General features: G+C 30.7%; 1 protein-coding gene across 2 annotated transcripts; it reads left to right on the forward strand.

The window, feature by feature from the left end:
- Positions 1-718: 718 nt before the first annotated feature.
- Positions 719-13,660, forward strand: LOC124543108 (ras-specific guanine nucleotide-releasing factor RalGPS1). Of its 2 annotated transcripts, XM_047121160.1 has the most exons (12): positions 719-1,353; positions 1,623-1,762; positions 2,071-2,347; positions 2,456-2,619; positions 2,955-3,097; positions 5,547-5,763; positions 6,087-6,296; positions 7,817-7,870; positions 10,170-10,304; positions 11,096-11,263; positions 11,884-12,024; positions 12,407-13,660. In XM_047121160.1, exons 1-12 carry the CDS (start codon positions 1,303-1,305, stop codon positions 12,507-12,509), a joined length of 1,803 nt encoding a protein of 600 aa, XP_046977116.1. In that variant the 5' UTR covers positions 719-1,302; the 3' UTR covers positions 12,510-13,660. The 2 variants fall into 2 exon arrangements, with proteins under 2 accessions (XP_046977116.1, XP_046977117.1); XM_047121161.1 differs by lacking the exon at positions 7,817-7,870 and having other exon boundaries at positions 722-1,353; positions 12,407-13,659.
- Positions 13,661-26,013: the final 12,353 nt, after the last annotated feature.

Raw genomic sequence — 26,013 nt, forward strand, 5'->3', positions numbered from 1 at the left:
TTTGTAGTAATCAATCTGAATATAGGCACCAATATTTAATGTCATGCTGCATTAAAAAAGACTGTACAAGCGAAATTCGATTTTGCAAGTAGTTCTGTAAAAAAATCACTTACGTCTATACTGAACTTGTAACTTATTATACTAGTGAGGGTTAAATTTAACTCTTGAATGTATTTCAGGATTTGATAACTATTTCACAATAGTGTTAACCTTTTTTTTTAAATGAAATAATTTACAGAACTGTACCATAACTGTAACTTTTTAATTTTACTTTAAATTAGACCTGACTGCTCCTTTCTTATTAAGATCAAAAAAAAATCTATAAAGTATGCATAATATTCTTAGTAATATTTGAATAAGTACTTATATAAGTGAAGGTCAAATAGATTTATTAAATTATATATTTCTGCATTTTAAATACCCAAGTAATATTTATATGAGATTGAATTTATTCTTGGTAGTATATCTATAAGATAATTTTTATCTTTGCCCATTGAACTTTATCAATCAACGCTAAAATAACTTTACAAATAACAAAATATTAGTTTTTAAATAATTATTACTGAAGAGATAATCTAACATCAGTTATATAAGTTAATGAATAGCTTTCTTTAAATCGTATTACAAATAAAAGTAACAGATTATAAATAGTATCTTATTCTTTATTATCGATTGTAAAAAATAAATGCAGAATTCAGATTTCAGAACGAACTATTTAAGTTTAATTTGCAAATTGATATGTACACTTGTTTGATTTAATTTATTAATTTAATTATGGGCTTTCTGTAATTCTTAACAACTTTGTTATTCTGTTATAATTTTGTTATTATGAACGAAAATTTAAGTCCTGATATTAACCTTTAACTATTATATTAGAAAAAGTTGAGCTTAATTAAATAATCAATAAAAGTAACGATTTTAATAAAAAATATATTCTTTTATGAAATCCGAATGTGAATAAAGTTTTGTTCCTTATCGTTTTAAAACTGTTTATTAAACTTACAGTAATAAGTACCTATAAATAGTTGACAATTAGTATGCTGTGAATGTGATAAATTTTGTAGTGATAATCATGTCGCTGTCATTATAGGAGTGTTTTTACAAATGTTCTCTCATACATTATCACTTCGTTTACTTTTGACTATCTGCTATCGTAAACAGGATATTTAGCCCTTCAATGTATCAGTTGAGTTATATGTCAGTGTATATTGTGTGGCCATTGTAATGTGCAACAATTATTCAATTAAATCTTAATAAGTTTAAAATATTTTGCGTTATGTGCTATAATTGTTATTGCCAGAAATGCCACGGGATATTTTGAGCGATAGCCTGGCTGTTCTTAGGATTGTAGAGGTAAGAAATTTACTCTAAGTTTTGGTTATTGTTATTCTTTAAAAAGGGCTTGATTATTTGATTAAGTTGTAAACGTTTATTTAGTTTACCGCGTTTTGTATACAAGAATTACTTCATCTGTTTGCTATTAATGAAATTTTATTAGACTTACACTTTTTAATTTAGTAGATATTGATTAATTACTCCACTGACTCTTTATTATAGATTAAATCCTGATTTCAATATCTCAATTTTTTTGATAAAAAAAATATCCTTTAAAATTATTATAGCATGAAGATGAAGAAAATTGGCCGCTGGAAGATAAAACATCATGCAAGCAGAATAGTAAGAAAGTCTCAAATGCCCCCATAAACTCTCACAATGACGAAACATACACTAAAGATGACTGTGCTTGTTACTATAACTATGCGTAAGTGCTTTTGAAACTTTGATTTGTTCAGATAATATATGGGTTACAATTTGTCATATATAAATTGTTATAAGTAAATTTGTATAAGCTTATTGAAACATTTGTTGCAACTGCCAATTGACTTTGGATTTATTCCAATATTGAACTTAGATCCATATGCCAAGCTAAATGAATATTAGAATTGGAATAATCAAGTTATTCTATAAATATTTATATTAACAATTCAAACAATAATCAACAGAGTGATAGTAGCAATTAGGTTTTGATGTATAATTTCAATTGCTGATGGATTTATTCAATTGTTATAGACTTGGCGATAATGCTGCCAACCGCCAGCATGATCCAATATATCAATATAAGACAAGTAGTCTTCCGGCAGCCTCTTCTATCAATCAGTCCTGGGATGAAATAGTGTGCTCAGCATTGCGGATAGCCCCTGAAGATATTGCTAATCAATTGTCACTTCTTGACTTGCCATGTTTTAAATCAATTCAGCCAGAAGAACTTACCACATGTGGCTGGACGAAACTTAACAAATTGACTGTGGCTCCAAATGTTGTCGCTTTCACAAAAAGATTTAACAGGGTAATTATTTCTTCAAGCTTTATACATTTTTCACACTACTTATACTCAATCACTACATATGTAGTTATACATATCACTTATACAATTTATTATTTTATTATCCTGTAGGTGAGTTTTTGGACAGTACAAGAAATACTCAATGGTCAATCACCAAAGGCTCGAGCAGAGACGCTGGCTCACTTTATAAAGGTGGCAAAGAAGTTATATGACTTGAATAATCTCCATTCACTGTTCGCAGTAATTTCAGCTTTGCATAGTGCTAGTATATACAGGTAAGACTTTCGTAAGGTAATTAAAATGATTGGATAGTTACTAAATATAGACAAATTGTCTAGCTTTTTTCTTACATGATTAGTAAAACTATTTTCCCTTATATTACTAACTTTTGCCGTTTCACTTATCATTCAATGTAAAAAATTACAAAAAGCTTCGTCTTCACTTTGAATTGTAACTAAAACATTCGAAAGTTGCAAATACATTGCAAGTAGTTCTAGTTATAGATATATGCCGACATAATTATATTTTGTACAGATAATGCTACTTACAGTTCAATATATTTTTTAATATATAATTATTTCTGATTTATTCTTTATTAAACATTGAACAGATTGACAAAAACTTGGTCCTGCTTGTCCAAAAAGGATAAGCAACAATTTGACAAGCTGGCAGAATTGTTTGGCGAGAAGGATAACTGGACAGCTCTCCGAGAGTACATGAGGTCTATTGCTCTACCATGCATACCTTACCTTGGTAAGCTATAACATATTAGTTATTAATTGAATTTGCATGTATTATTGATAATCTGATAAATTGATATAACAATATCAAGAAATGAATTTATAGATTGCAGATACTTTGAATACCATAATGTATTTACTTGGAATTTTGTGTACTCAGTGATTTCTTAAAACTAATTAGCCTGTATTACACTAATTAAACTCATTTGAAGATAAATAAAAAAAGATAATTTCCTAGTATAAACAGAATAAATTTATCATTGTAGTTGTAAATAGTTCCTGAATTTGAGCGCTACATTCTAAACCCTATTTCGATAAACAAATCTTAAATTACAAATGGTGTCTACTATTACATCAATATCTATAGAATGCCGCCACACCTTATATGTAGAGTTATGCTTAGCTCTACTAGAAACTGCCTAAACAAACGAAATATGATGCAAATACATCTTAAAACATTATTGTTTTTCTAATATTTCTGCTGTGCCAGTTATCAATAATTAATATGTTGTAGTCGCTCTGCGACTTGCATTATCTTAATTTATTCCTTAGCAGACGTTATACAGAAACATATTTTAATAAAATATTAATTACCAAAAAAATTTATTATGTTTTATTATTACTAGCCAATGTTCAGTAATTTTGTTTTTTGATTTACGATTAAATACACACCATTATTGTTTTGTAAATTACAATAAAAGATTCATTGGAATTTGTCAGCATTTTCTCTTTTAAAGAAATAAGATAACATAAAATATCTTAAACATAACTATAATATATATAAAAAGGCAAAGCAGCTTTGCTTATATTTTTACAAAAAATCATAAACCATTAAAAGTAAACTGATAAGATTTAAATTTGTCATCGGCAGCTGTGATTTGTTTTTTTTTTTCAAATTTATTAAAAGAATGCTTAAATCAGCTCTAATCATGTGTTGAATTTCAATGATAGAGGTGAAATGTTGTATGTATTACTCACATCGATACAAGTTAATTTGGTTTGGATTAAACAAAAGCTTGCATTTAGAAAAAAATTTATAATCAGTTTGTAATTATTGTACTTTTAATGAATTCATTATAAAATTGATTATAAACTGTTTTTATCGCATTGATAGAATAAATATTTTTTTCTCATGCACCGGAAACGATAAATAAGCTAATTATTATTGTAATCATGTCATTTTATAAATATATTTACACAAACATTAATCATAAATAGCATCCCTTATCGAGGTCGCTGTAGTCCAAGTTAATAGAATGTGTATTAGAGATAAAAAAATACGATAACAGTTCGAAGGACCGAAAAGCGTTTACGTTTACAATTTAAGTAAAAGGTCATTACCATTGCAACGAAAATTCTATGCATTTTTGTCATTGTATTTGAATGTTTTTTCTCCGAATTCTGATTACTAATGATAGTAGACGGATTATCGATCTACGATTTGTTTAGAGAAAAGGATATTTTAAAGTAAATTACTACTTTATTATAATTTTCATCGTCATTTGATCGTATGATTGTTATAAATGCAAGCGTAAATGTAGTGTGTGATGTAGTTTTATTAGAAAATTAAACCAATCGTAGAACAGAATTTCGAACATCATGACTCGACAAATAAGGACCGTTTTGTTTGAACGAATTAAACACGCCTAATCGGTCAAAGGTCTCGTCGAATTTCCGGTATTCGTTTTTATATGAATATACTTTCACTGAGTTTGGTCACAAGTTTCATGTGATATTAATGTTTTTCATGCTATGTATATTAATAGAATATATACTAACATTATACATGCAAAAGAAACTAGGTCAGTTATCTCTTCACATTTAAATGTCTGAACCGATTTCGATGAAATTTCATATGGTGACAATTGGAGTCTTTATCGAAGGTATTATCGCTTAGGGTGTGGAAAGGGGTCGGAAGTTTTTATAGGAAATCGATCATGCCTTATGTAATTTAATGACTCAATTTAAATATAAAATTATTAAAAAAATGTCCATTCAATACAAAATCGATAGATCCGTTAGTTCTAAATATAATATTTGAAAAAAAATGTTGGGGTTCTATTGAAATGGTGCCATACTTATTACTTATTAACTGCTCAAAACAGAAATAGTTAGGTTCAAACATGGTGCACCTGTTTTTATACATATGTTTATTGTTTTTATTTGTGTATTGAGTATCCAGATTATGAATCGATCACATATTTATTTTACATTTTTATTAAATGTTACCTGGTACAAAAATGGGATCGTATCGATATTTTATCCAGCACATAAAACCAACAGTATTTAAATTACTACTCTAGTTTCATATTATATAAACAAAAACACGTATAATATAAACATGGAGGAATATACGGAGGACATATTTCAATTTAAAATTTCTGGTACACTGCTGTTATTCAATTGAAATTTAACTAAAGATGTTGTCGTTTCGTGTATACATGTCTTACTTCGTATTCCAGGTATATTTCTTACCGACTTAGTCTATATAGACATGGCGCATCCCGTGGGATCCGGTTCCCCTCACCGCGTCGCCAAAATGACGGTAGTTTTGAAAGCACTGGAACGCTATCAGACTTCCGAGTACGACATCCAACCACTCCCTCACGTCGCCAATTACCTAAACAGCGTGCGATACATCGAAGAGCTTCAGAAATTTTTGGAAGACGATCAATATAAGTAAGTTAGAAAGCATATATATGTACAAAAATATTATTAATTAGCTGTGCCCGTGAGCTTTTACGCGTTTGAATTAAATAAAATATTGTAGCTGAGTTACTCCCTATTATATCACTTATCTGCCAGTGGAAGTCCCCTCAAAATAGGTCCAGTCATTCCAGAGATTAGCCGGAACAAACAGTTAGACAGGCAGACACAGATATATATACACCGTGTATACATAAATATGCATCGAGTAAAAAAGGGCTATTTTAATATTACAATCACTCCAATTTTATTATATGTATATACATTTAAAGTGTATTGTAAATTTTTGTGTTCAGATTGTCACTGAAATTGGAGCCGCCGTCCCCGATCGGTAGCTGCGTCGGTTCTAAGGAGTCGGTTAAGGAAGTCCAAGTCCAAGGTTCCTCGACGCCCTTCACTTTGTCGCCATCGCATCGCCTCGGTTCAGGTTCACTGAGAATCCAAGGCTCGTACAGCCAAACTAAATTCATACCAACTCATAGGAAATGTCGTTCGCTCGGTTCTAAGTAAGTATTCTCTTTATATTCATATCCAATAATAATTCGAATTAATTATTTATTAAATAATATAATTATTAATAGTAATACGAATATTTATGTATATTTTAAAATAGCACTTAAAAAAAGGGATGAAACTGTTATGAAATATATAATTGAAATCCGAGTAATAGTAAGTTGTGCAATGATCAAGGTCAATTCATAAATAAAATAAAATAAAAAAATAGAATCAATTCTATATTTAAATGATGTATTTTTTAAATATCAATGCAACAGTTGAAGACCGTTAAGAAATGCTTATGATTATTTGCTTACATACCAAATGCAACACGAGCGATAAAATAGTAGTTAACTTTGTTTACACGTTCGGTATCTTCGGTCTACGTCCTAGTTTCGAGAGATATGTCTTCAACTATACTAATCAAATGTAATACGGCCATGAGAATCAAACAAACATTAAATAACTTATCGATTAATAGGGATTTGTTTTAATTTGAATTCGGAGAAAAATCTTCAAAAACAATACATTATTTATTTTTCTCCTCTTTATAACTTATTTTATTATTTTCTCGTTGACTCGTTCACTATTAAACGCTCAATTATAATTTTGATTTTTTAAATATATTTTTTGTAATGTTCTGCGTGAATGGTCATTGGTATTTCTGTTATCCTGGTATATTTTATACAGTCGACTACTTGAAATTTAACAGATACATTGGTAGAGGTATACGTCTGATTAAAAATATATAAAAGATTAATATGACAAGAAATTTCTGGAATCTTTGCGTTACGTCAGGCAGTCAACTGTATAAGTCCCGCTTCTATTGAAACATTCAGGGCCGTATTTAGGGGAGGGCAACCGGGGCAACTGCCCTGGGGCCTCCACATTAGTGGGGGCCAAAGTTTTCAGCAAGTTAACAAATACCGAGATATAGTCAAATTATAATAATGTTATTATTTAATATTTTAAAAGTTACCGATACAAGTAAATAAATCATAGCTTACTGATTGAAATAAAAAAGTAATTAATTCATGATAATATAATTATTAGGTTGTTCGCTTCTGTTTGTCTAGGGGCCCCACTGCTTTGTGGCCCGGGGACCTCCAGAACTTTAAATCCGGCTCTGGAAACATTTCATTTCAAACTTTTCCCTATAGGTACTTCATGATGTTGTCGATGGGTCCGACTCGGCCCTCATCATTATTTGTCAACGCATGAACTCGATATCTGTGTGGTTATAAAACCGAGACATAATCATTATTGTACGCTATACAGACATAATTATTATTGACTAACAGCACATAGCGTAACTTAATAGAATATAATAAATTTGCTTTTATGGTGTGTGCGTTTTTTATAAATATAACTTGAATGCTGTCTCACTTAAATGTATATTTGAAACAATACAGTGTGTTATTATTGGGCCTTAAAAAGTAATAATAATGATATCGTTTAAGCGGGATGGCATTCATTTAGAAAAATCCGTACACATATATAGAGATATTTCACACTGGCAATCGAATCATAGGTTTCGAAGCGCGAGCTTACCAAGAAATTTTCACAAGGTCAATTTCGGTGTGGGGTGAGTGTACTCAATACCTAACGGTTAATTGAATGACGGCTTGCATTTTGTTGTATTTAGATGATATATATATATAAATAGTAAATGCATGCTTAATGCGCGTTACGTGATATGAGGAAGGTATTATAATGAAAAGTAAAAAATGCATGGATTATTAGAGATTATACTAAAAATGACAATAAGAACCGGGCACGATTATCGGCTTGAAAACAATTACAAAAAACAATTGTTGTACTATTTATTCTGTAGCGATATTAATTACAGATAATATATATAATATTAACGATGTATATATAACTTTTTGATTTTATTTGTTTTAAGTAAGACCTAATAACGTTTTAACAGATAATATAATAACTAATATGTTTATTTTTAATGCGACGATCACATATACTAATATTATAAACGTGAAAGTATCGCTGTCTGTTAATTTAATGAAATTTTCCATCTAGCAAACATAATCCCCAAAGAAAGTCATAAGATACTATTTTATACCTAACACCTGCCCACCTCCCCCCCGCTCGCGAGCAAAGTCGCTTTTGTTTTTAAATACTTTAATAAATAATACTAAATTGTTTCGAAAGATACCCGGTTCTTTTGTTGACGAAAAACAAAACGTTTTTTTTTTGTTTTCAATATGCCTTCTTCGCGAATAAATGTAATAAATAAAAGGAGCGAGCTACGTTACATATGAATGGTATTATTGTTTATTTTCTAAACGTTCACGCGAAAATATCATAAATAGTTAAAAAATTCCTCGTTTAGACGTATGTATATACCTTTAAAATTACAGTTGGCTTTCATTAAATAGTATTTAGCTTTTTAGTATATAACGAAAAATAAATGTAATTAAATCGTGTTGATTAGGTAATTTGGAATATTCGTTAACATGAACAGTTGGGCGTAAATGTTTTAACGTAATGTAAATAAGGTATGATTGATTATGTCTTGTGAATAAGGCCATAACCATATTGTGCACCTGCTTGCTGTGGCTAATGTTATTTTTTTTAATTATCGCCTCTATATTGCTCGATATGTCATTAAAAATTAAATCAATTCCCTTTTTAAATAATACATTTTACATGTTGGTAATATATTTATTTTTATTTAATTGATTTAGGAAGCTGTCTCAGTATCTCGTAGTGAATTATAGACTTGTTCTGACTTATTCTAAATGGAGGATTATTTTACTGTTTGGTCATATTATCGGGTGATATTACAATATACAATGTGCTTCAAACACGTGTGCTTATGCGGTCTATAATTTTTCAATAGTTTAGTGGCTACTCAAACAAATGCATGTTAGTACCTCGTTCTGCTTACTTTCACTGTTAATTTACTTTCACCTTAACACTTAATCACTTTCAAATAATTTGTGCAAAATGTTACCAAATAATTCGGATTTATTTTATTTATTCCTTCAAATATTGTACAATATTTACTTATTTTATCATATTCATGTAAAATTATATAGTAAAAAAAAAGTAGAGAAATTGTAGTTAATAAATACATTTTAATCGTGAAATGTTTTGTACAAATTACTTTGTAACAGCTTAATGTTAATTGTTTGCAACACAGCATGCTAACAGTATATGTACGTTATGGAGATATTGACTATCATTTTCTCTATTTAAAATTACTCATATTTATTTTGTATTATATTGATTTAATCGACTTCTTCACCGATAAATGTAATACGTAAATTGTTAGATAATGTAATAACATCATAAGTGATTGGCTTTTAATAGATCGATGGCGCCCGTCCTTGGATTAAAGAAAAATAAAATAAAAAAAAAGACAAACAGATGATTGTTGTACAAACGGCAAAATTGTATTATCCTATTAGTTCATATCAACTGCATATAAGTATACACACAGTGACACACAGAACGTGAATAATTATCTTTTGTAAAATAATTTGTATTTTTACATAAAACCTTTTTTTAAAAAACTCTTTAATAACCTTCTGAAGAATCACTGAAGGCTAACACTGAGAAATGAATGATCAGTGTTTTGATTTAAGCTAATTGACGAGGTTAGAGAGAACGGGTAGATTTTAAGTTATCGATTAAGTTTAGCTGTTCGTTCTCAGAGTCCAGGCAGGACGTATACACAAATATTATTTGCTACTCGTAATTGTTGGTGATTCCAAACGTAAACCATAGGAAACAGACTATCTGTAATATTAAGTCGAAGTGAATCTCCTTTAAATTTAGTTTGTAGAGTATTTTTTTTTTTAGTTATATTAGAATTTGTTTACTTAATTCGAGAAAATAACACGTTTGTCTTGTTATTATAGTATATTTGGCAAGAGTCACAGTGAAGACAAGGATGAGAAAACGCCGGCCGGTTCAGTGAATCTCTTGGACGACACGCTCTTGGAATCCCCCAGTTCCGTCTCTGGTGCTAAGATGTCACAATCATTACCATACAGGTTGAACATTTTATTGTTGTTATTGTATATGTATGTAAATCTGGGCATAAGCTTATTTTTGTAAGCAACTAAGCTAAAACAATGTGTAAACCATTTTTATTGAATATTTTCGTAGAGTTAAAATACGAGTGTTTCCTTAAAACAAGGTATAGTACGACTCCACATAGATTGCACTGGAAAAGCATTGGAAAAAATTGGAAAACCGATCACATCCGAATTAAGTACGCTATCCCATATTATCAATATTTATACCTTATCCGAATATGATCTTTAAACAGACGTAATAACTTGTAATATCATATGACTTATATATTCGTCAATTTGACGCGTCGATTTACATGCACTTGTTTTCTCTGAGGCGAGAATCTATAGCGACGAATAAGGTCGAATGGCGTGAAAGGGAGTTATTTCTATTCGTTGTATAAATCGTCAGTAAACGGTTTTATTGAAAATGCCGATGCTACATTTAAGTATTATTCAAATTTGGTATTCCTCAAATTTTAGATTAAATATTTGTCATTAAGAAAGGAGGCGGTGTATCGTGGATTATTTTATATAATAACATGTATGTTATATTTTTTGAATGTGAACACTTTCACTTTACATACTCAAAGTTAAGATGCTAAGTGTGTTTAAAACACTCTTTAACTAGTTTGTGAGCTGTTCTTTTTGAAATTACAAAAAGTACGCGAGTGCAGTAAAAATACGCGCGATGATTTTGTTATTTGGTTTTTGTACATGGTGTTCTGTAGTTCAAAATATATTAAAAATATATTTTTGTTGTGTTACAGTGATGTGCTATCAATAATAAATCCGGCGGAGTGTGATTTCCAAAGCTACGTCAGAAGAAAAACGATAATCAAAGACGGCAGGAAGATATCGTTGTCTTCGTGGCAGCGCTACTGGCTGCAGTTGTCCAGTAACATTCTCGTCTTCTATGGCTCGAAGACTTTTAAGGGGTAAGTATTCGATACTATTAATATACAATTAGTTGCTTTATATATTAATCTTAATTTAATATTACTTGTTAAAAGTATTAATAGTACTGTCTATTCGGTGGTCGTTAAGAAAGATACAATTCAGTGGTTTTTTTGTGCGAACATTTTCAGTAGCAGCTTATATTCTGATAGTCAGTAGTATTTTTAATTCATTCAATTCACGCCTCGGAAAGCGCGTAAAGCTGATGGTTTCTGAACTTTTTGCAGTCGAGTTAGATTTGCGTTTAAATCAAATTAAGTGTAAGAAAAAAAGTCAACTCTTATCTTTTATCTAAAAACTTCATTAAATTCTTGTAGTATCACTGTTTTGATAGTACACTCAATCAACATCATCTTCCTGCCCTAATCCCAATTTTATTTGGAGTCGGCGCAGCATCTCTTCTCCTTCCATACTTCTCTGTCAGACGTCATCTCACAAGTAAAATTCTTTATAATAATATCGACTTTCACACAATCCATCCATCGTTTTATTGGTTGTCTTCCACCTCTATCCATCAACATTCACGCTCAAGGTCAATGATGATACATAATGATAGTATACTTAAATAAGACAATTTAGAATGAATCGATGTGGTCTATAGGACAGCTAGAAGCGACTTCAGTAAGGAGCGTTGCAAGGTGCTACCGCTGCACGACGGCTGGCGCGCCGTGTGGCTCGAGGGAGAGGCTTCAGACGCTTTCCAGTTGATCGACCACCACGTCGGTACCATCTACAAGTTTAAGTTAGTATTGTTATATATTTAACGAACGCTAGCGACTGATACTAAAATAACTACAGATTGTTTCTTGTTTCTTTTCTATACAATATAGAAAAGTATTATTTAAACCTTCTTCTCGAATCATTCTATCTGTTAAAAAGAAACCGCATCAAAATCTGTTGCGTAATTTTAAAGATCTAAGCATACATAATCCCCTTGTAAATTTTGTTAGTGGATGTTTTCGTGATAACATTTGGTAAAATTATAACATCGTAAGACAATATTAAAATTTGTAATAATTATGATTCAGCAATTCAAATAAAGATAAAGCAAATTCTTAAATAATCTATGAATCAGTTTTTTTTAAATATGCTTTTTCAAATTTTTAAATATATTTTTACTACAGGACGGGGTGTGAATCAACAGCGAAGCAATGGGTCGAGAAAATTAATGACGTCACGTACAAAATGGTGAAACCACTTCCAGCTAATCTCATGTCGTTCGAATAATCATCGAGTCTAATCTGTCCATGTAAGGGCTCGTTTTCATTGGTCGAACCGTCAAAATATTTTTTAAAAACAAATCTCTATATAAAATAGATAAGTTTTCCATCTGTGAGTTTTATATTATAAAAGTTCACATATCGATCGATAAAAATGGGCCTAAAGTATCAAGTGATCTATTTAAAAAAACCGTCACGTGGACTTAAAAAGACTAAAAAGTAAATTAAATCGCATTATATAGGTTTACTACAAACCAATAGTTTAGTTGATATCTGACGAAGTTTTATTTCTATTAACGTTATAACGGTGCAGCTAGTACGTATAATTGATTTACTTTTAATGTACGATAACACATATCGTATTAACTTCTATTTTATATCTATACAGGATTTTACGAAAGAGGTCATTGTATAAAATTCTCATTTTGTGTTTATAAATAAGTACCACGTAGGTATTTTTGTACTGTTGAAAAAAAAAAAACTTAATAATTATAAATTGCTCAGTTCGATACATCGTATATATTGTCGAAACAACTAAACTATCGTTCTATATTAAACCGACGTTCTGTTAAGGTAAGTGTTGTCGTGAGTTTGTGGTGTTCAAATTAAGTTTTTTGCTAATGTCAATATGGCTATGATTATGTTTACAAAAAAAAAAACTGTAATGCTTCCTGATATATTAGAATAGTATGTTAATATAAGCTATCCGTCTAATCATGAAATATTAAATTGATACACAGCACCGTTTCGTATTGTGTAAGTTGTTTATTTGATTAATATACTCTTATAGTAATTAACAATTGGACGATAAATGTCCAAATTAAATTATACGTAATTTTATAGATCTCCGTAAAGGATCTTGTCTCGTGGCTACCTCGCGTCACTGATTTTACCTTGTATCGCTTTTTTTTTTTTACTCATATACTATTCAGTCACAATATTGCAACTGTACTGTAAATTAACGAAGAAGGTTATTTTAATACTTATAAATATATATTTTAAATGTAATGCTCGAATCCACCGACAAAATAATATAAATTATTCCAATGATATTGATTCTCCTGTATACATCAATAGTGTATAGTATTTTTTTTTTATGTTTAAGGATCTTTTTGTTATATCTCATTTTTATTAATAATCTTCAAAACTATACTCAATAAAATATCTTAAAATAAATTTGTATTTTTTTTTAATTTGTAGTTTTTGTTTTGTCTATATTTTTAATAACATAGTAATTTGAAACAATATAGGTAAGTCTATTTACATCGACTTTTTCTTGTTCACCATGTGTTGTTTAGAGTAACATGGAATGAATTTTGGTCTGTCTGCAAGCGCCAGTAATTTAAGCATAAATAAATAAAAAAATATTGTTAAAAAACGAGACTCCGAATTTTATTTCAAAAATGTATGTCAAGTTTCACGCTGGACGATAAAAGGATTATAAATTTACCACATACACCCATGAACCCTGAAGACATTTTTTTTATTGGGAAGTCATATAATTATAATTAGAGAAAATTGTATGGAAATATTCGAATTTTGCGAAGATCAGAATTAACACAGACATCACATCATTATTGTTAAATCGTTTCCCAATAAAAGTACAGAACATATACGTTCGTATGAAGAAGAGTATGTACATATCCGTTTTTTACTAAGAAAGTTTATACTAACTTTGTTATTTTGCTGCTCGAATATGGCGGCATCAAATATACAGATTGTAAATACCGCAAGATTATAATCTATCTCGTCCGATTTGTAAACATAACATGATACTAAATACTTTAGTTTTATTAGGATATTAATGAAACAAATATTTATGAAATTGTACTTAGGTGTGTCAAATTATATAATTATAGCTTGGTAGCGAATTTCAAAGCGTATATAACATAATGAAGCAGAAATGAGACTTGAGAGATGCAGCCTTTTCGATCATAGGAGCTGACAAGATATTTCAGTTTTGTATGGTCATCCCAGATTTGGACGTAGCACAAATATTTATAACACAAATATTTTGTATACTGTTATTCCTTACGATAAAATATTTATGCAGTCATCATCATTAAAGGATCAGTGACACGATAATAATACCATAACAATTTATTATAAAAATTGAAGACAACCGCTTTAACGGTTGTATAAAAATTAAAAGAAATGTCTAGTATTTACAATATTTTACTAACTATTTCAGTATACCAGTTCTCAACAGTGGTATGAAGTAGCCTGTGGCCGTATTTATTTACATAGTTGGCATTTTGCGGTTGGACCGTAGCCGTGCCGTTGCCGTAATGAACGTCCGTCACTATGGTGTCGCCGAAGTTGTCAACAGACTGATATTAATTCCCGTCACGAAGTAAAATATAATGTAGGTCAAGCAGTTCAGAAATGTTTAACGTTGTTATTCAGACATGGTTAAAGATATGGTTTTCTTAACATTCTATAAATAAGTTCATTATATCCTACATCTGCTAATCAGTATAATCTGTTTTTCTATAATTAATTCGAAATTTAAATATGTATGACGTATTTTTTTTAATTTTTTTATTTTGTCTCATACATAGTCCATATTTTAATTTTAGTATTACATGGCAACCTTATTACTAATGTTAGTAAAAAGTAATAATAATAAACAAACAAAACAAAACAGAAACAAACACAAAAAACAAAAAACGCCATTCTTAGACGGCGTGTAGCCGTATCCAGTGGCGCAGTATTTCCGAGTTATTGCATACAAAATGCCGTTCGAGTTCTCAAGATAATATTAATTTGTTAATTGGGGGAATTATGTTAATTTCGATCCCGTGGCGTCCGGCGAAAGACGGAGAGGGTACTGTTAGGGCGCTGTTGTCATCAACCTCTATATTATGACTCTATTTATGCCATACAACGAATCTGTAGACTGTCGCTGGATACTGTGCTTTATCGCGTTACTATATATACTGTTGCTCGAAATTCACGTAGCTTGGTCGTAATTAAAAAAAAAACCGATTATCTGACTTGGTTTTTGAGATCGGGCAGAAAAATCACTTGAAAATAAGCAAATAGTTACTTAATCTATTCTATTAGTATAAAATAATTATACGTAACCTTACCTTACGAGGAATCTAAACAAAATTTAAATCATTTTCAAGATTAAGTACCTACTATCGATAATGTAAGTATGATTAAACAACGTCTAAATTATTCATAGTAAATTGATCTCCTCTTAGAAGAAAAATTAAAATACATTAATTTTTTTCAAGTTAAGACCCCAGATTGAAAATTAATAAAAAGCTTACCAAAATAATAATACATAAAATATATCGAGGTATTCAATTAATAAATTATCTTTCATCGTAGTAAAATATGATTGCGTGATAGCTCATATTCATGATTGATTTTACTAATTCATTTGATTTCCAAAGTTAATTATAAGAATGCTTACAACTACCTTGCCAAACAATAAATGATGCATAGAGGAAGTGCCGAGCGCAGGTCGAAGGGCCGATCCTGAGGTCAGGATCGACATAATGTTAGTATTTCATTATTACATTTATTATCTTTTCCTTGAATAAACTTTTCGTATTGTCAAATATAAGCTAAATTTATAAACAGTTTAAATCGAAGTCGCTTTCTGTCTGGATTACCGCTTTCATCTTCTAAACATGTCAATAAATTTTGGTAGAAAGAATGAGAGGCGAGAAAGGTTTGTATGTATTGCGCTGCGATATGATTGTCTGAGTGTTTTACTTTAAACCCGGTTAAATTCGCTTACGGGGCTAATGCTAAAAGATATATCCTTAGGAGATACATATAAAGTAATTATTAGATTCTTTATCCATTAAAATTAGTAAAAGTATAGATAAATCGCGAAGCCATGTTAACTAGTTAATTATTGATCCTTATTTAGATTAATATATTAGTTACCTTGGTCATTTAATATATTAATTAATAAATAAATTCATCATCGGCGAAGCGACATCCAAGCTGATTCCTATACCCTGGATTTAGTCGGGATTAATTGTACTATTAGGTAACGTGACAGTATTGTTCTGTCGTGGTCCATCTATAATGTCGTTATATAGATAAACTAAATGATGAGCTATGAGCCAAAATCGCGGTATAAATGTATGTATATCAATGTATTGTATCGCTGATAAGACCATTCAATTGTTTCCAAAACCAATAAATATATTAAAAACCGCGTATATATGTCAATAGAGAATCGTTTTCTTATTTATATGGAATCAAAAGTAGAAATCGATCAAATGTCAGTTAACGGCATTATCGATATACTACAGCAACGATCGTAGACGTATTAGGGACGCCTACGGATCGAAATAGAAAACTCCAGGGAACTATATTCGCAAGCATTAACTATTTAAGGATATGAGTGTCTAGAGAGACCCTCTAAGTATCATATGATAGTATTTATTGAATTACCTTAGAGATAGAATCTAATCGAAAATCTTCATTAGGATTAACGTTACTTATGATTATGTATCACAGACAGCCCGAGTTCATACATGGGGAATAGTTTTGAATAGCTCGAAGGCGAGCAACATTGTGCGAATACAACACTGCGCATATGAGAATACGCTTTGTACCTTAAGTCTGAAGAATAAAATTAATTGCTTTTACATAGATTCGCATATAATCTAGATAGCACAAAGTTTTTTTCCGTATGTGATAGAATAATTTTACGGATTTATACGGATTGATGTCTAGGTTGACAACGGAATGAACTCATATATCTTTTATAAATCTAGAAACAAAAGAACATGACAATTGTTAATTTTTTATGTCTGTATAAGAATCACTATACTGTTAGGATTTCTTCTTTTGATAGACAAAATTCGTGCAGGTTTTAATAAAATGCCAAAAAAGCGATGGGGATGTATTAATAATAATATCATATTGTCACATAATATCAGAATCAAAAGTAATAAGTAAAACAAAATCAATAGCAACTTTATTTTGGCGAATATTATTACTTTTTTAAAATTGTACGCACATACTATGAATTGTTACTTGGCGGTAGAATATATGATGAGTGGGTGGTACCTTCTCAGAGGGGCTTGAACAAAATTCTACCACCAAGTAGAATATATTGGACATTACTACCAACATACTTTAATATATTGAACTGATTTGTAGATGTCAATGTCTTTTTTACAAATATGTAAACAAATAAAAAGATAATTATTTCGTATGTTATTCATACGGATATAATAATTGCAAGTACCACACTATGTCTAAAGGTTAAAATGTTGGGCGTTTCAACTTTTGTTATTCTATGAAAATAATAGAATTCTTCTTATTTAAAATTGTGCACGGTTTTAAGTCTCAACTAAGAATAAGTTTTTTGTAGTATCGGTTTGTTATTATTCAGAATTTTATAATGTTTATTTTAAATGTTTCTGAGATTTATTTGCAATGAAAAAAAAAAACAGTATAGTATAGTTTAGTATATGAACATGATCGCAACTTCCAATATTATTAGAACTATGTTTATATATACCTTTATTAGTTGGGTTTTAGCGGACGTTTATATAAAGGATAAAATACTAAGGACTGTTTATTTATTTACCTTTTGAAAATAATATATATGTGTAGGCATAAGTTTTTACGTTGCAATAAATCTTTCGAAACGTTATATCTTTACTCCAGTCGAGCTATTGAACATAATGATACAAAAATGTTTGTGAGCTAACTAGAATAAAGTATATGTATTTTAAATTTTCATTTTGACAGATAATTTACGCTCCACGATTTATCATAAAATTATATAAATGTAATAGATTTTTGGTTTGACGTTTTTGTAAATGTAAGAACAATTCTAATTTCAAATGCTAAAATATTTTTTTAGAATTTGAAAATTTCTTGTGGCAAAAACTGGAAAACATAAATACTGTAAACTATTAGAATGACAAATTTTATTAACATAAGAATTAATAACATTAAATGCTTAAATATATACAAATATGAACTAAAACTAGTTACTACATAAATCTTGACCGCGTGGAATGGTGGCAAGAATGCTAGCAGCGTTTCCCCGTTGAATCGCAATTCCAATCCTCTGGGCAAAAACGAACCAGCTCTCCTGTCCCCAGTATATTAAACTTTTAAAGAAGCTTTTTGCACTACTACTCCAAGGGCCAATTGTTTCGACTGCGAATGGAACCAAAAAGTAATTTGATAATTACCTATTAGAATTAATAATTATTTGATGTTCTCGTATTCTTGAAGCTGTGTCTTGACTTATCACAAAGATCACATTATTTTTTTATTTTTTATTTTTTTATTTATAATTCTTTATTGCACACCACAAACAGAAACAAAAAAGAAAGTAACATAAAATTAATAAAATACAAAAAAAAAGAATTAAAAAAAAAACAAAACAAAACAAAAGAAGTACATTAAAAGTGTTGTACAACGGGCGGACTTATGGCTTTTTAGCCATCTCTTCCAGACAACCCAATCAAAGGGAGAATCCAAAACCATCGGCGTCGGCGGTGCAGTCATAAACTTACATACAAATAGTTACACACTAATACTTATACTTCTTATATATATATATATAAATATATACATATATATTATGTATAAATAATATATATCTCTATCATACACTAATACATACTTAAGATAATAAAATGATATAAAAATACATAAAATTACATAATAAATGTTATATAAAATAATTAATTAAAGTCGTCTGAATTATTATTTAGGTAATAGTTTTTAACGGCTCTTTTAAAAACTGAAATAGATGGAGCCTTTTTAATGTTTACTGGAAGGGCATTCCATAACCTTATGGCCTGTACAGTAAACGATTTGTTTAAAAATTTAGTTTTGTGTACAGGCATTTTAAGTGTTAGGTACCGCTTAGATCTTAAAAACGAAGGATCACCAAGAAATTCAAATTTATCTTTTAAATATGCAGGAAAACTATAGTTAAATAGCGCACAGTACAGAAGAGAAAGAATATGTAAGTTCCGGCGAAGACGTATAGGAAGCCACTTGAGTTTTGAACGATATTCGGAGACATGGTCATATTTTCGTAGGCAAAATATGAATCGAATAGCAATATTTTGAAGTCGCTCAAGTTTATTCAGTTGGTCCTCGGTGAGATCAGGATAGCTTGCATCTGCGTAATCTAGAATTGATGAAAGGAGAGAGTTTGCTAGCATAATTTTGGTAGGAATTGGAAGTACAGATTGGAGTCGCCGCAATGAGCTCAACGCAGCGAATATTTTCCTACTGACCTCTTTTATTTGTACTGACCATGATAACGTCTGGTCTAAATACACACCGAGATCTTTAACGTTAGAGTAGTAGGCTATTGTAGTACCTCTGAATTCCACAGATGGTAAATTTAATAAATCTACCCTAGAGATCATGCCTGGACTACCAATTATGATTGCCTGCGATTTACTTGGATTGATGTTAAGTCCGTATCGCTTGCTCCACTCAGAGATTGAAACAAGATCGTCATTAATAGCATCAATCGCTGCAGGAAGATCTTGAAGTGTTGCATGTCGATAAATTTGGATATCGTCTGCATACATATGGTAGAGAGAAGAAATGCTTGAAGTGATAGAATTAATAAAAATTGAAAAGAGTAAAGGAGATAAGACGCCACCTTGAGGAACCCCTGCCTGAACATCACACCATGAGGAGAAAGACTCATTATGGCGAATACGATGTCGTCGGCCTTTGAGGTAACTTTGAAACCAATCTACCACTGATGGAGATATGTTAATAGAACCTAACAAACTCAAAAGGATGTCATGATCAACACAATTAAATGCGTTGCTAAAATCCAATAAAATTAAAATTGTGAGTTGTTTATTATCCATGGCTGCACGACTGCCATCAGTAACCTTCACCAGAGCAGAGACCGTACTATGACCCGCGCGGAAGCCCGATTGGAGAGAGTTGAGGGTGGAGTGATTGTTAAGAAAAGTGTTTATTTGTTGAAAGACTATTTTTTCTAAAATTTTGGAAAGAAACGGAAGAATGGAAATCGGGCGGTAATCGGAGTTGTTAATAGGATTAGGTTTTTTGGGAAGTGGTATGATATGTGCACCTTTCCAAGCATCAGGGAATGTGCTACGGGTGATGGAGTAATTTAGGATGTGTACTAAAGTAGGAGCAATAATGTCAAGGATGGGAATAATCATTTTACGGCTTATGCAGTCAGTACCAACGGCATTCGAAGACGTGGATAATATGTTCTTCTTAACATCACATTCAGTGATAGAGGAAAATGTAAACGGTGGAAATATAGAAGTTGGTTGCGAGGAAAGAATATTAAGCGTGTAATGCTTATCAACACTATCAAGTACAGAATGTGAAGAGAAATGCTTATTTGCATTATTTTTATTATTGCCTAAAGAGATAGTAATTTCCAGCGTATTATAATATTATTTTTTATATATTAATAGAGTAAGCCGGTTTTTGTCCCAGTGAGTATCGCAGGGACGATAGCTGCAATTAAAAATTGTTTATGGTCTCATTTTGAAGAGCTCCAGCTGTAGACGAGCAGAGAAAAAAGGATTCTTGATTGATATTTTTTTATTAGTATATTTTAATATAGTATATTGTTCTGATTTAATAAAGGATTAAATTAGAGAGCGGAAAAAAGTTATTGTTCGGTACGAGAGCGGTGCTATGACTAGTTTAAAATTGAAACAATGTACCTAAAGGTTTTCTTTTAATATGATATTCCATAATTTTTGCTAAAATATTTCATGAGAACGTACATGTATGATAAAACTGAATGTGTATCGATGATTTTGTTAAACTGTTTTAAATTCTGGCAAATATTTGCCTAGCCTGAATATATGTCGTGTCCCATTACACACGAAATACAAACAGAGTCTCCTTGGCAATAAGTGCAGCGTTGTTGAATTGTTACTAATGGCAACGACGATGTCGACTGCAACCTTTGCAAAAGACCTTTGAAAATTAATAATTTAAAAATAATCAATACTAACGCTGGATCAAGGGTACATAAGTTTATATAAAATTTATTTTTAAATGTTCGCCGAGATTACAGAGCGCCTTTAAAGGTCAAAATACATTATATATTATGGTATCGTAATCACAAGTGTTAGTGGGTAAACTGACATCATTTAAAGAAAATATAACTAATGTTTGTTGCCCACTTATTTAAACAAATGATCAAATGTTTCATTGTGTAATTATTACATTTGATTATTTACTTTTTTTACTGTCCAAATTGTACGACTATCGGCTGCTTTGAAATACTTCAGATCTGAGAAGCTTTTTTATTACTTTTTACTAAATATAATTTTTATGTCTGATGGATAATGTATAAGACCGAATATCCGATTCTGGGTAATCGCAAATAAATTTAATAAATCTTATTATAAATAAATGTTTATTGCCCGCGTTCTGGAATTTGCTAGTTGTGTTGTTGCATTGGTAGCTAGAAGCCACAGAGAGTATATTATTTATATGAAGTCATTCGTTCAACATCCAAACTATTACTTAAATTCAACAAAAACTTTACTTACTTCTTATATTATTAAACAAAAGATTGAGCATACGAAATAGTGAACTGAAGCAACAAAAAATAATTCTTACTTATGATTTGTATTCCCCTTTGTTGTTTTACTAGGAACATAATACTGCTCAGAAATTATCTATGCTGCTGCATATTACGTTGCTACGTAATCGGGGAGCTTTAACTGTTCAAAGTCGTTACTCCCAGCTCCAGTAAACATTTCCATCACAGAAAGAGCTCTGTGATTAGGTACGATAAGGTAATTTATTATTTTTTATAACTGAAAAAAATAACTTGGATTTACCATTAATAAACCTATGATTTGCTATGATTTATATGTGTGGTTTTGGGTCTTTTCTCAACTTGCAGTCTCTGTACCCCTGCTAAATATTTCCAAAAAATACCATTAATGTCAGGATTCATTCTCTATCTTTTTTTGTTTTTGTAACAGTGCTTGGTCCGTGGACAATATTGGACGATCTTTCCTTACATCGTATCTGTATAAACCCGGATAATCCCCTTTTGAATAAGACGGGACGCTCTTAAGTTAAGTTAGCTCACAGGGCAAGCTTGGTTCAGGACTAATCACACTGGTTCTATGCTGCACGGTGACTTTATCGATTAATGCCTCAAAAAATCACTCCAATTGGGGTTTTATAGTACAAGCATTGATTCTGATACATTAGAGCTAAACGGTTCTTCCAAAAGTGATGGTAAAAGACCTATTGCTGCAGCAACTTCTCTTACTCTAAACTCTCTTACGGTCGTTTTGTTTTACGCGACGGAGAGAGTTCCATCGAGATAGGATCAGTCACCATATTGTTGACATATGTAAAGTGTAAGTGAAGCTTTCACACTTTTAAATCGAATACAAAGCATACACTGAACCAGATTTAGTGCTGAAAGTCCTGAAGCTTGACTACAAGCTACGTAAGATCTTTATGGAAGAAACACTGACACATACAATCCACAGTAATTAACCTGGCATATCATCATCATCATCTTCTTCAAGTAAGCTGATTTCAATGGAAGTACTTCATTATAGTACAATATTAAGCAAGCCTTCTCAGCCTCAGTGAAATCTTTCACGACTACTTCAATCAATCGAATTTGAAAGCCTTAATGGATATTAATAAGATAGATAGAGGTATGAATGCCAAAGACGGCGCTGACCATATAATACCAAAGTCACTGAGAGGTTTGCTTGGTTTTAGGAATATGTATCGAATTATTCGAGACTTTTCCCATGCTATATTTGTGGTTTCAAAAGAAGGATTTGCGTAATATACTCAGTGAAATTTTAAAATGACTGGTTAACATACAACGCTCAGCATAAACTGTTTAGGCAAATAGTCAAATAAAGTAAGTGGGAATAAGGAACAAATACGGGATATCTTATTTAGTATGAAAAAAAAACTGTTTGTGAAAATTCATCACTTAAGGGGGTGAAGGCTGAGAGTTTGTTATTTCTGAACCTTAGATATACAAAATTGAGCCTTTAGATTTGTACGTAGAGGACAGACCCAAGAGTGTGAAATTGGGGATGAATTTTATAAAGAAATTCGTATATTCTCAATAATAGAATTTCATATTTATGAATATTTTTTCCGACTATATATAATTCATAGCCAAAATAATATATAATTAAATGAAGGTACCTAAAATTAAAATAGTTGAATAAATTAATATCAAATAGAAAATTCGAAGGTCGTCGAAGAAAAATTGAATAATCAATGACGTCTTACATATTTTTTTTACAAAACATTTATCGAGGTATCAAAATTAAAATTTAGATATTTTAACTGATATTGTTAGATGTACACTCGGGCTTAATATAGCAGTGCCAAGTTGGACACAGCCTGGTGACAGCTAACCGATGAATTAATTTCGCATACGTCAATCATTCATATTGCGGATAAGCGCTATAATTTATATTATTAATATTTGAACCATAACATTGATTATTATTCAGTGAGTCTAAAATGGATTTAATTATTATGAAATACAAATCATACGTCGTCCAAAAGTTTGTCGGTTGAAAACGTATCTAAGATACTGGTAACACTTTTTCTCATGGAACTGTTAGACTCAGTCTTTTAGCTAAGCAAGCTCGATACCAGAAGTATGAAATATTTAATAAGAAAAGTCTTATATTACTTTTTTGTATACCTAATGTTTCAAACCATTCGCGCAGTAGACAGACAATAGTAAGAATCAAAAGTAGATGTCTAAAATCAAAACATCCACATCGTTATATAAAAAAGGGTGGTGTCGATTGTTTCAATTATATATGTTTGTATATTATTTAAACGTGCGTTTTATTTTATAAATATTATAAAATGTTTTTTATTCTACTATGTATATTATGCTGGGTTTTCACGGTAAAAATTCTGGCTTGTTCTGTCGACCATAACGTTATCTGCTTAGGCTTAAAGGCTTAGGCTAGATGCTGGTTGAGCCTTTGTTGCTGAAAAATACGGTCATGACACAAAAAGGTTAATAGGCAGCGATCGTACAGCAACGACACATTAATTCTTACTATTCACTTTATCGTTATTCAAATTAATATAAACTCGTATATAAATTAATATAAGCTTCCAGTCAATATCATATATATAGGTATTTCATTCGGAATGCTATTCGTGAGGACAATAGGACAATAGGAGGATAAAGTCGTTAATAAAGAGTTCGCTTTTTGTAAATCGATGACTAACGAAAATAATAAAACAGAACGCTTGGAATTAATAAATAAATTCATAAAAGGCGATGCACTATTGGTATTATATTATTATTTACCTTTATAAACAATATTATACGGTACAAATATTTTGAATTGTTGTTTGTAAGAAGTATAAAATGCAATAAGTTATGATTATTTTTTAAATGCCTTTTTATTATTTTTGTAAGTAATAATTGAAGATAAAAGCAGAAAGTAGGGTGATTGCTAAATTCTTTCTCGATAAGTTTTCAGTATCTACCATCGCAGCTAACGATAAAGTACTGAATATAATCTCTGCGCTATTTCTTGGTTTAGGTTCCGCGGAAAAGGCCTCGGCCTGTGCCTCAATTTTCCAATCATGTAGAATTTGCCGCCCGATCGAATTGTTAGAGAGAGGTAAAAAAAGAGAGAATTTCACTTGAACGTAACCTACACTTGCCTTGGTTGCCTAGTATTCATATACATCGATTATAATTATTAACGAAGCATCGTATTATTCACATGAGTGCATCTAAATACTATCGAGCAGAATTAAGCATTAATTAATCCTCTCTACAAACAATGGGTATAGAAGGCGAGATTTGGTTTAGTTTAGTCTGTGGTAACGACGACTAAGCTTCGTGTGGTTGTCAAAGAGAAATGAGAAATTTGTATGAAATTGTATAAAGAAAATTAAAATGTTTAGCTAAAGTGAAGGCTTGGCATTAACCATCGTAGCCCACGCGGCCCATAGATATAAATAATATAAATTTGAGTTTACTTGAATAACATAATATTAACAAAGCCTTATCTACAAAAGGATTATATTATATTTTAATTTGAAAATTAGAATGTATTAAAAATCCATTTATGAAAATAAAGATGTACTAGACACAGATTGTATACAAAATACTTACTTATATTTTGCTCTTTAATTCAGCATTCCTTTTATTTGTACATAATAATGTACAAATAAAAGTTCGGAATGAGGTTAAAGGTTATTATCAAACTTTTTAAAAACAAAGATATATTAATACACTATTAAAAGTAGAGGAATCTTAAGAAATTTCTTTACGTTCTCTCTTAAATTCCTTGACATAGTAAGGGTTAATTCTCATGACTTTCTCACGATTAATTCTACGATAGTTATGGATATAAGTGACCTAATTCGTAATAGGCTGTACTTTTAGTGATAAACAGTAGCTAAACGATGAATCGATGGTGAGAGCGGCATTGCGATCGTGGAGGGGCGCGAGGAGTGCGCGCGCTTTCGCCTCTGCAGTGGTAGAGCACCGCTGT

This window comes from Vanessa cardui, chromosome Z (assembly GCF_905220365.1).
Source record: "Vanessa cardui chromosome Z, ilVanCard2.1, whole genome shotgun sequence".
NCBI lineage: Eukaryota > Metazoa > Arthropoda > Insecta > Lepidoptera > Nymphalidae > Vanessa > Vanessa cardui.

Excerpts from the sequence above, each read along its gene's own strand:
- LOC124543108 (XM_047121160.1), top strand. The coding sequence starts at position 1,303 with ATGCCACGGGATATTTTGAGCGATAGCCTGGCTGTTCTTAGGATTGTA. Across the intron at positions 1,354-1,622 it reads CTGTTCTTAGGATTGTAGAG|CATGAAGATGAAGAAAATTG; the intron begins GTAAGAAATTTA and ends AAATTATTATAG. Across the intron at positions 5,764-6,086 it reads TTGGAAGACGATCAATATAA|ATTGTCACTGAAATTGGAGC; the intron begins GTAAGTTAGAAA and ends TTTTGTGTTCAG.